This window comes from Oncorhynchus gorbuscha, unplaced genomic scaffold (assembly GCF_021184085.1).
Source record: "Oncorhynchus gorbuscha isolate QuinsamMale2020 ecotype Even-year unplaced genomic scaffold, OgorEven_v1.0 Un_scaffold_551, whole genome shotgun sequence".
Taxonomy (NCBI): Eukaryota; Metazoa; Chordata; class Actinopteri; order Salmoniformes; family Salmonidae; genus Oncorhynchus; species Oncorhynchus gorbuscha.
Window position 1 is genome coordinate 448,106 of NW_025745380.1, and position 17,493 is coordinate 465,598.

Consider the following 17,493-nt stretch of genomic DNA (forward strand, 5'->3'; position numbering starts at 1 on the left):
AATAATGCTTGTGTTTGGGTAATACATCTCTACATGGTTTTAAAAAGGTAGTGGTAATATTGAATTCAGTACAGAACTTTGAAGGCAGCTTAATTTACCCTGTCAAGAGACTACTTTTCTTGGACAAGCTATGTTTTTAAAATTGTAATGTTTACCAGAATTCTGTTTTTTTTCCAAGGATACACAATATCCTGAAATATATATCTAAAAAAATATTTGCCGGCGATACGGAAGCCTATATGGGTCCGCTAATACATGACTAGTATATATATATATTATTATTGTTATTTTTCAGCGGATGCTTCAGCACCACTACTTACCTCGGCTACGTGTGTGTGTGATTAATTCAATCAGTCATTCATTCATTCGAGTATTTATCCGTGGGAGAGGAGAGGTAATGAGTCATGGTTTTCAAACAGGTTTGACACACATTCACACCCTCTGTCAACTGACAGTATCCCACTCAAACGTGTTTGTTAAGGTTACTTCCGTGTCCTTTGTTTCAACATTTATGACGTTACTAGTATCACTACATTTCCCCATTGTTTTTTATTCCGTTTTTGTTTGGGCCAGTGCTTTAATCCATTCTATCATCTGATTGGCATTGAAGGCATTCGATTCATCTGTCCGGGACGCCCGATGAGGCGTGTTTTGCACCGGGCTGCCCCCCAGGCGTGAGCCAGGTACCACATTCAAAGCCCATGGCGAAATCGGCTCAAAAACAAAAGTGACATAATTAAACTCGTGGAGTAATGTGTATTACTTTTTCATGTGTTATGACATGAAAAAGTTATTTAAAAAAAAATTATATATAAACGCTGTATATGCCTTCCAAATGAAAACTAATTGGAAAAATTCAAACATATATATTTTTTATTGGAAAGAGATGTAATGTTTCTGGACGATGCACAATGCTGCCTTGTTGACAACACGAACCGAGCAGCGCAAGATTACCGTTCCTCCTTCACCACCAGTACGATCAACAATAGTCGAATCTGCCCCTTTAATCTCAGTCACTTCCACACTCTCAATGTGTTGTTGACAGATTTTATGATTGATTTTTCTGATAGCCAATCGTATCATTCTGTGTGTATGTGTATCCAATCAGAGGCTGGTAAGGGCGGAGCGGGAACCTCGAGCACCAGACAGTGCAGTGCCTATCTGTCAGCTTCAGTGTGTTAGAGGAGAAAAAAAACACATGTATGATTTTACAAACAGAGATTTTCAAATGATTTACCGCGGACTTGGACTAAAACCTTTACATCTCAACTTGTGCTTTGGACCCACGAGAAAATACGGCAAACTGCAAGTTCTGGATTTGAACCAAGGCAAAGGAAAAGGTCGGGAAGTTACGGATCTTTGTTGTCCGGACAAGAGAGAGGGGCCCGATTTCAGAGCAGCCAGACTCGGGTGAAGTTAGCAAGCAAATCGGTACCAAGGAAGCCAGCATCGTAAACCAGTTAGGAAGAGGATAGTCCAGTTTTCGACAGGTTAGGAGATTACTCGTACAATTATTACTTTTATGAATGAGAGCTCTGGCAAACTGATACATATTAGGGTATGTTATTTAATTCGGGATGTTTGACCTCAGTCGTTGATTTGATTTGACACTTGTCAACTAACCACGAATATCAAGCTAGTTTAGCATTACCAGCTAGTTTAGCATACCCAGCTAGTTTAGCATACCCAGCTAGTTTAACATACCCAGCTAGTTTAGCATTACCAGCTAGTTTAGCATTACCAGCTAGTTTAGCATTACCAGCTAGTTTAGCATTACCAGCTAGTTTTGCATTACCAGCTAGCTTAGCATTACCAACTAGCTTAGCATACCCAGCTAGCTTAGCATACCCAGCTAGTTTAGCATTACCAGCTAGCTTAGCATACCCAGCTATCTTAGCATACCCAGCTAGCTTAGCATACCCAGCTAGCTTAGCATACCCAGCTAACTAGCTCCTCCTGTCTTGCCAGCCACGCAAAGCTGTTGTTCATAGTTAGCTTGCTAGCTACCATTCACGGCTAGCTGCCTATTTACCCTTTAATTACTATAACAGGGTTGCTAACCATCTAGTAAAAAAACAAAAACAGGCTATAAATATTTTTTTTGTGGGCTCAATATAGACTAACGTTAGATGTTCTTGATAACACTTTCTTTGTTGCGATAGCTAGCCCATAATGGCATTACTCGCTAGCTAGCTAACGTTATGCTAACAATAAGGACACAGATAGCCTGTTCGCTAACTAGGAAACTAGCTACATATCCTTACAATATACAGTTTAGCTAACGTCACGTCCACAAAACAAATATGTTGTTTTCATCTAAAGAGAGGTTATTGCCAGATAGTTCACAACAAGGTTCGTTTACTAACCGTCTGTTGATGAAGCAACCGCGTTGTATTTTAAATGTAATTGTTGTTTTAAACTGTGACAGGTGTTTGAAGCGCTAGCAGTCAGAGAAGTCGGTGGTTAAATAAATACCAGTTGTAAAACGGTGTTGAGGTTGGAAGATCAGGACTTCTGCTCGCAGCTTGCTTTCAGCAGTGACGTTATTTGGACCACCACTGGTACCCTGCCTCATTCCTGTCCAAGGGACGTTTTTGGTTTTGAGCAGCACACTGTACTTCCAACTCCTGCAAGCTGTTTAACCTGGAGGGACTTTTTTTTTTTCAAATTAATTGTGTCCACTATTGCTGCATCATTCAGACTTGCCAAGCTACAATGGTGGTCAGGTGTTTTAACCTGTAGCAGCGCCTCAACTCCACCTCGACACACAACAGTGGGCCGTAGGGCTAATCAACAATTCTCAACTGGAGGACCACACAGACTCTTGACTACTCTAACTTCTCTGCTGGAATAGACCATACCTGTCCCCTCCCCTCCCCTCTCCGTCCCCCTCTGCCTCCATCCCCTCTCCTCCCCCAGTGTGTGAGGGGACAGATGTGAGGAAGGCAGGATGGGGACCCAGGGCAGCCCGGTGAAGAGTTATGACTACCTGTTGAAGTTCCTCCTGGTCGGGGACAGCGATGTGGGGAAAGGGGAGATACTAGACAGCCTACAGGATGGATCGGCAGAGTCTCCGTACGCGTACAGCAGTGGTGAGTCACGAGCTCAGGACTTTTCTGATAACTACTTTATTGAGGGGGAAAATGTACTTACTGTGATTATGTGGGTTGTCCAACCGAGCTGTCTTAAGGATGAATGCACTAACTGTAAGTCGCTCTGGATAAGAGCTTCTGCTAAATGACTCACTTGAAAATGTACTACACACACACACTGTCTCGGCAGCAGCTAAGGGGGATCTCTAATAAATACAAATACACAGCACGAACGTGTAAAGACACAGATGCACGGACACAACACATGTACACACACACACACACACACACACACACACACACACACACACACACACACACACACACACACACACACACACACACACAGGGAGAGGACACAAGTCTTGGCAGCAGCTAAGGGGGATCTCTAATAAATACAAAGACAAAGAGACACACAGACGCACGGACACATAACACATGTATACACATACTACACACACATACACACACACACCATCTACACACACACACCACCTAAAAACAGACACATACCAGTCCGCTGTGGTAAGTGAATAATATTTTCCGCTCCTGTACAAACGTCTGAACAATGCAGACACATTCATATTGTCTCACTAACTAATAATGCATCAGCTACAGCAGAAGGTCTAGTCACTGTCTCACTAACTAATAATGCATCAGCTACAGCAGAAGGTCTAGTCACTGTCTCACTAACTAATAATGCATCAGCTACAGCAGAAGGTCCAGTCACTGTCTCACTAACTAATAATGCATCAGCTACAGCAGAAGGTCCAGTCACTGTCTCACTAACTAATAATGCATCAGCTACAGCAGAAGGTCCAGTCACTGTCTCACTAACTAATAATGCATCAGCTACAGCAGAAGGTCCAGTCACTGTCTCACTAACTAATAATGCATCAGCTACAGCAGAAGGTCCAGTCACTGTCTCACTAACTAATAATGCATCAGCTACAGCAGAAGGTCCAGTCACTGTCTCACTAACTAATAATGCATCAGCTACAGCAGAAGGTCCAGTCACTGTCTCACTAACTAATAATGCATCAGCTACAGCAGAAGGTCCAGTCACTGTCTCACTAACTAATAATGCATCAGCTACAGCAGAAGGTCCAGTCACTGTCTCACTAACTAATAATGCATCAGCTACAGCAGAAGGTCCAGTCACTGTCTCACTAACTAATAATGCATCAGCTACAGCAGAAGGTCTAGTCACTGTCTCACTAACTAATAATGCATCAGCTACAGCAGAAGGTCTAGTCACTGTCTCACTAACTAATAATGCATCAGCTACAGCAGAAGGTCCAGTCACTGTCTCACTAACTAATAATGCATCAGCTACAGCAGAAGGTCTAGTCACTGTCTCACTAACTAATAATGCATCAGCTACAGCAGAAGGTCCAGTCACTGTCTCACTAACTAATAATGTATCAGCTACAGCAGAAGGTCTAGTCACTGTCTCACTAACTAATAATGCATCAGCTACAGCAGAAGGTCTAGTCACTGTCTCACTAACTAATAATGCATCAGCTACAGCAGAAGGTCCAGTCACTGTCTCACTAACTAATAATGCATCAGCTACAGCATAAGGTCTAGTCACTGTCTCACTAACTAATAATGCATCGGCTACAGCAGAAGGGCCAGTAGCTGAAAGGTCGCTGCCCGAGTCGACAAGGTGAAAATCTCCAAGTGCCTTGAGGAAGGCACTTAACCCTAGTTTCCTCCAGGGGTAACATACTACTATGTCTGACCCTGTAGAACACCTATCATACTACTATGACTGACCCTGTAAAACAACACCTATCATACTTGTGACGACCCTCCCACTCTGTCTGCCGTATTCTGTCTTTGTTCTTGTTTCCTTATTAGGATGCCGGTGGGCGGAGTTGAGAGGGTCGTCAGCTACATGGGAAACACCTGGGCCAGGTGTCTCCCAGGATAAATAGACCTCTTCCACATTCATGGAGGAGACTCTCTCCATGCAGACACCTGTTGTAGATTGTGGTGTGGTTCTTGGTGGCCTTTTGTTTGTGTGCTTTGGCACCTTTCAACACCCTGCATTATCACATTCATGCATGCAAAACACTCACTTACACTACGGACTACTGATTACACACACCATTGGATATTTTCCTTAGTTGCTTTAGTTAATAAATATATCTTTTGTTACTCCTTATCTCCACGTTGTCTCCCTTTGTTACGGGCTTTGAGCCGGTTCGTGACAAGTTTTGATAAAATCAGAAACATCCCTCTTTAATCTAGGCCAAAAGAAATGTCTTAATATGCGATTGTAGGTTTTCCTCACCCCCATATGTCCAGCAACGTCACTGTGAGAAGTTTCCAACACCAACTCACGAAGCTTAACTGGTACAACAACCTGACTAATTGCCTCCCCCAGACAAACACTATCATGAGACACCCACTTTCTCATCAGGACATCCTCTTGGAGAAAATAGCCATGGGCGACATCTCCCAACTGTTCTATAGGCACAATTTGATCACGCAACTCTTCCAACGTGGGGTCATCCCGTTGAGCATTGATTAGATCTGAGCGGGTTACAGATAACGGGATAACAGGGAAAACAGTGACATACTTTGTATTATTATCATTAGTCGGCGCAGTGACTAGTTCGCCACGGCTCATAGAACGTGTCACTGCACACGCAGAGAACACCTCTGGGAAACTCTGTACACTCTCATCAGGAATCCCAACAAATGACGGCTTAGTGGAAACCACTAGAGATGGAAACACAACTGGCCATACACGCTCACCTGCTAAGTTATTCCCAAGGATAACGTCGATACCCTCAATAGGCAACGAAGGACGCACCCCCACAACAACTTCACCCTTCACCAGCCCACAATCCAACATCAGTTTATGCAATGGAACTGACAGAGTGTTCAAACCTATTCCCCTAATTAGAACACTATTCCCCGAATCAGTCTCAGCAGAAAAGGGTAACACAGACTCCAACACAAATGATTCAGAGGCACCTGTGTCTCTCAGGATCTTCACTGGCACTAGGTAACAAAGGGAGACAACGTGGAGATAAGGAGTAACAAAAGATATATTTATTAACTAAAGCAACTAAGGAAAATATCCAATGGTGTGTGTAATCAGTAGTCCGTAGTGTAAGTGAGTGTTTTGCATGCATGAATGTGATAATGCAGGGTGTTGAAAGGTGCCAAAGCACACAAACAAAAGGCCACCAAGAACCACACCACAATCTACAACAGGTGTCTGCATGGAGAGAGTCTCCTCCATGAATGTGGAAGAGGTCTATTTATCCTGGGAGACACCTGGCCCAGGTGTTTCCCATGTAGCTGACGACCCTCTCAACTCCGCCCACCGGCATCCTAATAAGGAAACAAGAACAAAGACAGAATACGGCAGACAGAGTGGGAGGGTCGTCACATTCCCCCCCATAAAACCGGGGACCAACAAGGACCCCGGAACAACATACCAGCCTCCCGCGTCCCACATTGACACAGGCCTCTGCGTCCCAAATTGACACAGGCCTCTGCGTCCCAAATTGACACAGGCCTCTGCGTCCCAAATTGACACAGGCCTCTGCGTCCCAAATTGACACAGGCCTCTGCGTCCCAAATTGACACAGGCCTCTGCGTCCCAAATTGACACAGGCCTCTGCGTCCCAAATTGACACAGGCCTCTGCGTCCCAAATTGACACAGGCCTCTGCGTCCCAAATTGACACAGGCCTCTGCGTCCCAAATTGACACAGGCCTCTGTGCCCCAAATTGATGAGGGTTTACGTGTTCACACTTACAATTTGCCCCAGCCAACCTCCTCCCCAGACCTCAGCAACCTTCGCACAGGAAGCAACATTTAAGAGGAAAGAAAACAAGACCAGGAGGGAGCAGACAGGACAGAGAGAACATGACAATACGAAACAATGGTCAGTCACGTAAACATTAGGAACAGGGCGCACGAGAGAGCGCATCAGCAATCACGTTTTCAGTCCCCCGGATGTGCCTCACATCTAGATGGAATGATTGTAAAAATAAACACCATCGCATTATCCTCTGGTTTGGACACATCATGGACCTCAAAAAAGTGAGGGGTTATGGTCGGTGTAGACCACAATAGGTACTACCCCCGACCCGACATACACTTCGAAGTGTTGTAGCGCCCAAATGAGTGCTAGCGCTTCCTTTTCAATAACCGAATAGTTCAACTGATAATCGTTAAACTTTTTAGAAAAGAAACTAACAGGCTTCTCAATCCCAGACACATCTGCTTGCAGCAAAACTGCACCTGCCCCCACATGACTAGCATCCACCTGCAAGGTAAATGACAAATCCATGCGAGGAGCAGCCAGCACTGGAGTTGAGGTAAGCAACCTCTTTGAATCTTCAAAAGCGTGTTGACAACGAGTAGACCAAACGTAAACAGCCTTAGCTTTCAGCATATCTGTCAAGGGAGCGACCACAGTAGAGAAGTTATTACAAAAACTACGGTAATAACCAATCATGCCCAAGAAACGCATCAGTTCCTTTTTAGTAGTTGGTGGTGGAAAAGCATCAATAGCCACCACTTTAGCCCGAACAGGACGCACTTCACCCTGCCCAACCACTTTTCCAAGGTATGTAACGGTCGCCTGAGCAAACTCACATTTTGCCAGATTGATTGTGAGGCGACCTGCAGCCAGACGTTCAAACAAGGCTTGAATACGGGACAGATGTTCTTCCCAAGTATCTGCATAGATCACTACATCGTCCAAATAAACAGCGCACCCGGTCAGACCGGCGACAACCCTGTTCATAAGTCGCTGAAAAGTGGCAGGTGCATTGCGCAGACCGAAACTCATAACTGAATACGAGTACAGACCAAAGGGTGTAATAAAGGCAGAGATTTCACGTGCCCTACTCGTCAGTGGCACCTGCCAATAGCCTTTTAACAGGTCAAATTTGCTCACAAACTTAGCTGCACCGACTTGATCAACACAGTCCTCCATCCGAGGAAGAGGAAATGAATCTGGCTTTGTGACACTGTTTACCTTACGGTAGTCCGTACAAAAACGGTTTGTTCCATCCGGTTTACTGACCAAGATACAGGGAGAAGCCCAACTGGAGAAAGAAGGCTCTGCTATCTTACTCTCCAGCATGTACTTGACCTCAGCATCCAGACAACGTAGTTTCTCTGAAGAAACTCTATAGAACCGCTGACGAATGGGGTCAGCACCTCCAATGTCAATATCATGTTCTATTAAGTTTGTACGTGTAGGTGTATCAGAAAATAAACCTGGAAATCTCTGAATCAGACCAACCATCTCTTTCCGCTCATCAACAGGTAGGTGAGTGAGAAGACTGTCTAAAATATCCAGTGTTTCTGAATTTTTCAATCTACCCTGCAATATACAATCGTCAGGACCAGGAACATCTTCCTCCTCATGCACAGATCTAGCACGACAAGAACCCAAGGAAACAACGGTATCAGCCAAAAGAACAGGTTTACCGTCCTCTGTAGAATCCCACTGTTCAGTCTCAGAGGAACGTGCATAATAGGGTTTTAACAGATTTACATGGCACAGCTGGTGTGCTTTCCTCCGTTCTGGAGTGGCAACTAGATAATTTTGCTCAGTGTACTGGCGCACCACTGTATATGGACCTTGAAACTTGGCTTGAAAAGGAGAACCAACAATTGGCAGCAGAGCAAGAACCTGGTCATCCTGGACGAGCCCCCACTTGTCACGAACCGGCTCAAAGCCCGTAACAAAGGGAGACAACGTGGAGATAAGGAGTAACAAAAGATATATTTATTAACTAAAGCAACTAAGGAAAATATCCAATGGTGTGTGTAATCAGTAGTCCGTAGTGTAAGTGAGTGTTTTGCATGCATGAATGTGATAATGCAGGGTGTTGAAAGGTGCCAAAGCACACAAACAAAAGGCCACCAAGAACCACACCACAATCTACAACAGGTGTCTGCATGGAGAGAGTCTCCTCCATGAATGTGGAAGAGGTCTATTTATCCTGGGAGACACCTGGCCCAGGTGTTTCCCATGTAGCTGACGACCCTCTCAACTCCGCCCACCGGCATCCTAATAAGGAAACAAGAACAAAGACAGAATACGGCAGACAGAGTGGGAGGGTCGTCACATACTACTATGACTGACCCGGTAAAACAACACCTATCATACTACTGACTGACCCTGTAAAACAACACCTATCATACTACTATGACTGACCCTGTAAAACAACACCTATCATACTACTATGACTGACCCTGTACAACAACACCTATCATACTACTATGACTGACCCTGTACAACAACACCTATCATACTACTATGACCCTGTACAACAACACCTATCATACTACTATGACCCTGTACAACAACACCTATCATACTACTATGACTGACCCTGTAAAACAACACCTATCATACTACTATGACTGACCCTGTAAAACAACACCTATCATACTACTATGACTGACCCTGTAAAACAACACCTATCATACTACTATGACTGACCCTGTACAACAACACCTATCATACTACTATGACTGACCCTGTACAACAACACCTATCATACTACTATGACTGACCCTGTACAACAACACCTATCATACTACTATGACTGACCCTGTACAACAACACCTATCATACTACTATGACTGACCCTGTACAACAACACCTATCATACTACCTGATACAACAACACCTATCATACTACTATGACTGACCCTGTACAACAACACCTATCATACTACTATGACTGACCCTGTACAACAACACCTATCATACTACTATGTCTGACCCTGTAAAACAACACCTATCATACTACTATGACTGACCCTGTAAAACAACACCTATCATACTACTATGACTGACCCTGTAGAACAACACCTATCCTGTGTATTTTTATATATTTTTAAATAATAATGTTTTAAGAAAAGCTTTTAAAACCAGACCTTTCCTCCCACCCCTGGTTTGAATGACTTCACAGTCCTACTACAAGCCCTGTATTATAGAGTACACACACACTCCACACACACACTCCACACACACACTCCACACACACACTCCACACACACACTCTCCACACACACACTCTCCACACACACTCTCCACACACACACTCTCCACACACACACTCTCCACACACTACACACACACACTATACACACACACACACACACCACACACTCCACACACACTCCACCTTCTCCACACACACACACCCAGCAGGTCCCCTGAGAGTGTAGCTACACAGTCACCGTGACCTTAGCCCGAGGATCACCAGATGCCTTCTATTCTGGTTTGTCAGGGTGTGTGTTGAGTCGGGAGACGCCCATTAGCTAGCATCACGCTGGGAATCATAGCTTCCACACCAGTTCATCAGGGTGTTGTTTGAACTGCCTACGTTGTCCTTGTTAAGTCATGTCAAAGGTTGTGTGGTTTCTTTTGTTTGTTTTTCTTCAATACAATAACATTGTTGCCAGTCGTTATCGTTCAGAGCTAGGGGTGTCTACAGGCTAGCTGTCGTGTGACTCTGTCGGAGTCCTGGAGGCTCTCAGTGGAGAGGGGAGGTTGTGACAGACCTGTACCCGATGGGGTGAGCTCACGAGGAACGAGGAAAGGAGACTGATGCCTGTCTGGGTGTTATGGTGCTGCTGGATGTAACAGCTTGCTGCTGTTGATAGTTGGGGGGCGATGGAGAGAGAGAGAGAAAGAGGAGGGGGGGGGCAGGGCTGCTGGTCTGTGGCTTCAAAAGAGCTGCTTCACACACTCCCAGCTCCATCAGACAAATGCCCCAGAGATATGGGGGGAGAAGATAGAGGGAATAACTAATGAGAGAGAGTTCCTGAAGACAAGGCATATCTAATGTTCACACCTCTATGGGGACCAGCACTGTTCATGATACAGACTGTTCACACCTCTATGGGGACGAGCACTGTTCATGATACAGACTGTTCAGACCTCTATGGGGACCAGAACTGTTCAGACCTCTATGGAGACCAGCACTGTTCATGATACAGACTGTTCAGACCTCTATGGGGACCAGCACTGTTCATGATACAGACTGTTCACATCTCTATGGGGACCAGCACTGTTCATGATACAGACTGTTCACACCTCTATGGGGACGAGCACTGTTCATGATACAGACTGTTCAGACCTCTATGGGGACCAGCACTGTTCATGATACAGACTGTTCACACCTCTATGGGGACCAGCACTGTTCACACCTCTATGGGGACCAGCACTGTTCATGATACAGACTGTTCACACCTCTATGGGGACCAGCACTGTTCATGATACAGACTGTTCACATCTCTATGGGGACCAGCACTGTTCATGATACAGACTGTTCACATCTCTATGGGGACCAGCACTGTTCAGACCTCTATGGGGACCAGCACTGTTCATGATACAGACTCTACCTCTGGGGACCAGCACTGTTCATGATACAGACTGTTCACACCTCTATGGGGACCAGCACTGTTCATGATACAGACTGTTCACACCTCTATGGGGACCAGCACTGTTCATGATACAGACTGTTCACACCTCTATGGAGACCAGCACTGTTCAGACCTCTATGGGGACGAGCACTGTTCATGATACAGACTGTTCACACCTCTATGGGGACCAGCACTGTTCATGATACAGACTGTTCACATCTCTATGGGGACCAGCACTGTTCATGATACAGACTGTTCAGACCTCTATGGGGACCAGCACTGTTCAGACCTCTATGGGGACCAGCACTGTTCACATCTCTATGGGGACCAGCACTGTTCATGATACAGACTGTTCACACCTCTATGGGGACCAGCACTGTTCACACCTCTATGGGGACCAGCACTGTTCACACCTCTATGGGGACCAGCACTGTTCATGATACAGACTGTTCACACCTCTATGGGGACCAGCACTGTTCACACCTCTATGGGGACCAGCACTGTTCATGATACAGACTGTTCACACCTCTATGGGGACCAGCACTGTTCACACCTCTATGGGGACCAGCACTGTTCATGATACAGACTGTTCACACCTCTATGGGGACCAGCACTGTTCATGATACAGACTGTTCACACCTCTATGGGGACCAGCACTGTTCATGATACAGACTGTTCACACCTCTATGGGGACCAGCACTGTTCATGATACAGACTGTTCACACCTCTATGGGGACCAGAACTGTTCACACCTCTATGGGGACCAGCACTGTTCACACCTCTATGGGGACCAGCACTGTTCACACCTCTTTGGGGACCAGCACTGTTCATGATACAGACTGTTCACACCTCTATGGAGACCAGCACTGTTCATGATACAGACTGTTCACACCTCTATGGGGACCAGCACTGTTCATGATACAGACTGTTCACACCTCTATGGGGACCAGCACTGTTCATGATACAGACTGTTCACACCTCTATGGGGACCAGCACTGTTCATGATACAGACTGTTCACACCTCTATGGGGACCAGCACTGTTCATGATACAGACTGTTCACACCTCTATGGGGACCAGCACTGTTCACACCTCTATGGGGACCAGCACTGTTCACACCTCTATGGGGACCAGCACTGTTCAGACCTCTATGGGGACCAGCACTGTTCACACCTCTATGGGGACCAGCACTGTTCACACCTCTATGGGGACCAGAACTGTTCAGACCTCTATGGGGACCAGCACTGTTCAGACCTCTATGGGGACCAGCACTGTTCATGATACAGACTGTTCACACCTCTATGGGGACGAGCACTATTCACACCTCTATGGGGACCAGCACTGTTCATGATACAGACTGTTCACACCTCTATGGGGACCAGCACTGTTCATGATACAGACTGTTCAGACCTCTATGGGGACCAGCACTGTTCAGACCTCTATGGGGACCAGCACTGTTCAGACCTCTATGGAGACCAGCACTGTTCATGATACAGACTGTTCAGACCTCTATGGAGACCAGCACTGTTCATGATACAGACTGTTCACACCTCTATGGGAACCAGAACTGTTCATGATACAGACTGTTCACACCTCTATGGGGACCAGCACTGTTCATGATACAGACTGTTCACACCTCTATGGGGACCAGCACTGTTCATGATACAGACTGTTCAGACCTCTATGGGGACCAGCACTGTTCATGATACAGACTGTTCACATCTCTATGGGGACCAGCACTGTTCAGACCTCTATGGGGACCAGCACTGTTCAGACCTCTATGGGGACCAGCACTGTTCAGACCTCTATGGGGACCAGCACTGTTCATGATACAGACTGTTCACACCTCTATGGGGACCAGCACTGTTCACACCTCTATGGGGACCAGCACTGTTCATGATACAGACTGTTCACACCTCTATGGGGACCAGCACTGTTCATGATACAGACTGTTCACACCTCTATGGGGACCAGCACTGTTCATGATACAGACTGTTCACACCTCTATAGGGACCAGCACTGTTCATGATACAGACTGTTCACACCTCTATGGGGACCAGCACTGTTCACACCTCTATGGGGACCAGCACTGTTCATGATACAGACTGTTCACACCTCTATGGGGACCAGCACTGTTCAGACCTCTATGGGGACCAGCACTGTTCAGACCTCTATGGAGACCAGCACTGTTCAGACCTCTATGGGGACCAGCACTGTTCAGACCTCTATGGGGACCAGAACTGTTCAGACCTCTATGGGGACCAGCACTGTTCACACCTCTATGGGGACCAGCACTGTTCACACCTCTATGGGGACCAGCACTGTTCATGATACAGACTGTTCAGACCTCTATGGAGACCAGCACTGTTCATGATACAGACTGTTCAGACCTCTATGGGGACCAGCACTGTTCAGACCTCTATGGGGACCAGCACTGTTCATGATACAGACTGTTCACACCTCTATGGGGACCAGCACTGTTCAGACCTCTATGGGGACCAGCACTGTTCATGATACAGACTGTTCACACCTCTATGGGGACCAGCACTGTTCACACCTCTATGGGGACCAGCACTGTTCATGATACAGACTGTTCACACCTCTATGGGGACCAGCACTGTTCATGATACAGACTGTTCAGACCTCTATGGGGACCAGCACTGTTCATGATACAGACTGTTCAGACCTCTATGGGGACCAGCACTGTTCAGACCTCTATGGGGACCAGCACTGTTCACACCTCTATAAATTCTATACATTTTGCCATGTCTTATGTGTATTCATGTGATATTTGACAAAATGACAACGGTATCTACGGGCTAAAAAAAACTGAATTAAAAAGCGTTAGCTGGTTGATCTGGACATTTCTGACAGGTTCTAAATGTCTGTAATGACTGACATTTTTTATTTTTTTAACCAGGCAAGTCAGTTAAGAACAAATTCTTATTTTCAATGACGGCCTAGTGGGTTAACTGCCTGTTCAGGGGCAGAACGACAGATTTGTACCTTGTCAGCTCGGGGGTTTGAACTTGCAACCTTCAGGTTACTAGTCCAACACTCTAACCACTAGGCTACCCTGACACCTCTACACTCTAACCACTAGGCTACCCTGCCGCCCCTACACTCTAACCACTAGGCTACCCTGCCACCTCTACACTCTAACCACTAGGCTACCCTGACACCTCTACACTCTAACCACTAGGCTACCCTGCCACCTCTACACTCTAACCACTAGGCTACCCTGCCACCTCTACACTCTAACCACTAGGCTACCCTGCCACCTCTACACTCTAACCACTAGGCTACCCTGCCACCTCTACACTCTAACCACTAGGCTACCCTGACACCTCTACACTCTAACCACTAGGCTACCCTGCCACCTCTACACTCTAACCACTAGGCTACCCTGCCACCTCTACACTCTAACCACTAGGCTACCCTGCCACCTCTACACTCTAACCACTAGGCTACCCTGACACCTCTACACTCTAACCACTAGGCTACCCTGCCACCTCTACACTCTAACCACTAGGCTACCCTGCCACCTCTACACTCTAACCACTAGGCTACCCTGCCACCTCTACACTCTAACCACTAGGCTACCCTGACACCTCTACACTCTAACCACTAGGCTACCCTGCCACCTCTACACTCTAACCACTAGGCTACTCTGCCACCTCTACAGTCTAACCACTAGACTACCCTGCCGCCCCAAAATGACAGAGGAACTGATGATGCACTACCCAACTGCTATTACACCTTTCAAGAGTAACTTTAAAGGTGGACTGAGTTCCTTTTAAATAAAAGAATGCCAGTGCGTGAATTTAAAAAATGTATTTAATTTTTTTTTTTATACTTGGGAAAGTCAACTAAGAACAAATTCTTCTTTACAATGACGGCCTTCCCCCCGGCCAAACTGTTAATGCAGACGACGCTGGGACAATTGTGAATCAGCCTGGAATCGAACCAGGGTCTGTAGTGACACCTCTTGCCCTGAGATGCAGTGCCATAGACCGCCGTGAAAGCAGTAATTTGATTGGTCAGGACAAGAGCAAAGATTTCTCATCCAAGTGGAGAACTGCAACTGAAGCACAATATGTGTCCTTTTACATTCTGAAGCCACACACACACACACACACACACACACACACACACACACACACACACACACACACACACACACACACACACACACACACACACACACACACACACACACACACACACACACACACACACACACACACACACACACACACTCCACCCACAACCTACACACACACACACACACTCCACCCACAACCTACACACTCCACCCACAACCTACACACACACACACACACACACACACACACACACACACACACACACACACACACACACACACACACACACACACACACACACACACACACACACACACACACACACACACACACACACACACACACACACACACACACACACACACAGGAGGACAGGTGAACTGAACTTTTTAATGTCTAATACCTCTCCCTTCTTTCTCTCACCCTCCTCCCTACCACTTTCTCTTCTGTATTTCAACCTCCCCCTTCTCTCTCTCTCTCTCTCTCTCTCTCTCTCTCTCTCTCTCAACCCTCTCTCTCTCTCTCTCTCTCTCTCTCTCTCTCTCTCTCTCAACCCTCTCTCTCTCTCCCTCTCTCTCTCTCCTCTCTCTCTCTCTCTCTCTCTCTCTCTCTCTCTCTCTCTCTCTCTCTCTCTCTCTCTCTCTCTCTCTCTCTCTCTCTCTCTCTCTCTCTCTCAACCCTCTCTCTCTCTCTCTCTCTCTCAACCTCTCTCTCTCTCTCTCTCTCTCTGTCTCTCTCTCTCTCAACCCTCTCTCTCTCTCTCTCTCTCTCTCAACCCTCTCTCTCTCTCTCTCAACCCTCTCTCTCTCTCTCAACCTCTCAACCCTCTCTCTGTCTCTCTCTCTCTCTCTCAACCCCTCTCTCTCTCTCTCTCTCTCTCTCTCTCTCTCAACCCTCTCTCTCTCCCCCTCTCTCTCTCTCTCAACCCTCTCTCTCTCTCTCTCTCTCTCTCTCTCTCTCTCTCTCTCTCTCTCTCAACCCTCTCTCTCTCTCTCTCTCTCTCTCAACCCTCTCTCTCTCTCTCAACCTCTCAACCCTCTCTCTGTCTCTCTCTCTCTCAACCCTCTCTCTGTCTCTCTCTCTCTCAACCCTCTCTCTCTCTCTCTCTCAACCCTCTCCCTCTCTCTCTCTCAACCTCCTCTCTCAACCCTCTCTCTCTCTCTCAACCCTCTCTCTTTCTCTCTCTCTCTCAACCCTCTCTCTCTCAACCCCCTCTCTCTCAACCCCCTCTCCCTCTCTCTTTCGACCCCCCCCCCTCTCTCAACCTCGTCTCTCTCTCTCTCAACCACGTCTCTCTCTCTCTCAACCACGTCTCTCTCTCAACCTCCTCCCCCTCTCTCTCTCTCCCTCTCTCTCTCAACCTCTTCCCTCTCTCCTCCATCCAGGCATCGACTACAAGACCACCACTATTCTGCTGGATGGGAGGAGAGTGAAACTGGAGCTGTGGTTAGTACGTCCTACATGTTGTGGTTATTAGTACATCCTACATGTTGTGGTTATTAGTACATCCTACATGTTGAATCAACACGCTGTGGTTATTAGTACATCCTACATGTTGTGGTTATTAGTACATCCTACACTCTGTGGTTATTAGTACATCCTACATGTTGTGGTTATTAGTACATCCTACATGTTGTGGTTATTAGTACATCCTACACTCTGTGGTTATTAGTACATCCTACATGTTGTGGTTATTAGTACATCCTACACTCTGTGGTTATTAGTACATCCTACATGTTGTGGTTATTAGTACATCCTACATGTTGTGGTTATTAGTACATCCTACACTCTGTGGTTATTAGTACATCCTACATGTTGTGGTTATTAGTACATCCTACACTCTGTGGTTATTAGTACATCCTACATGTTGTG

At 46.3% G+C, this 17,493-nt stretch overlaps 1 protein-coding gene across 1 annotated transcript in view; it reads left to right on the forward strand.

Moving 5' to 3' along the window:
• Nucleotides 1-1,140: 1,140 nt before the first annotated feature.
• rab40c (RAB40c, member RAS oncogene family) overlaps nucleotides 1,141-17,493 on the forward strand; it is a 40,621-nt gene continuing 24,268 nt past the window's right edge. Inside the window, exons 1-3 of the mRNA XM_046333956.1 lie at nucleotides 1,141-1,490; nucleotides 2,920-3,092; nucleotides 17,007-17,067. Coding sequence (XP_046189912.1) covers nucleotides 2,951-3,092; nucleotides 17,007-17,067 — 203 coding nt within the window. The 5' untranslated portion in view covers nucleotides 1,141-1,490; nucleotides 2,920-2,950. The remainder of the gene's footprint in view (nucleotides 1,491-2,919; nucleotides 3,093-17,006; nucleotides 17,068-17,493) is intronic.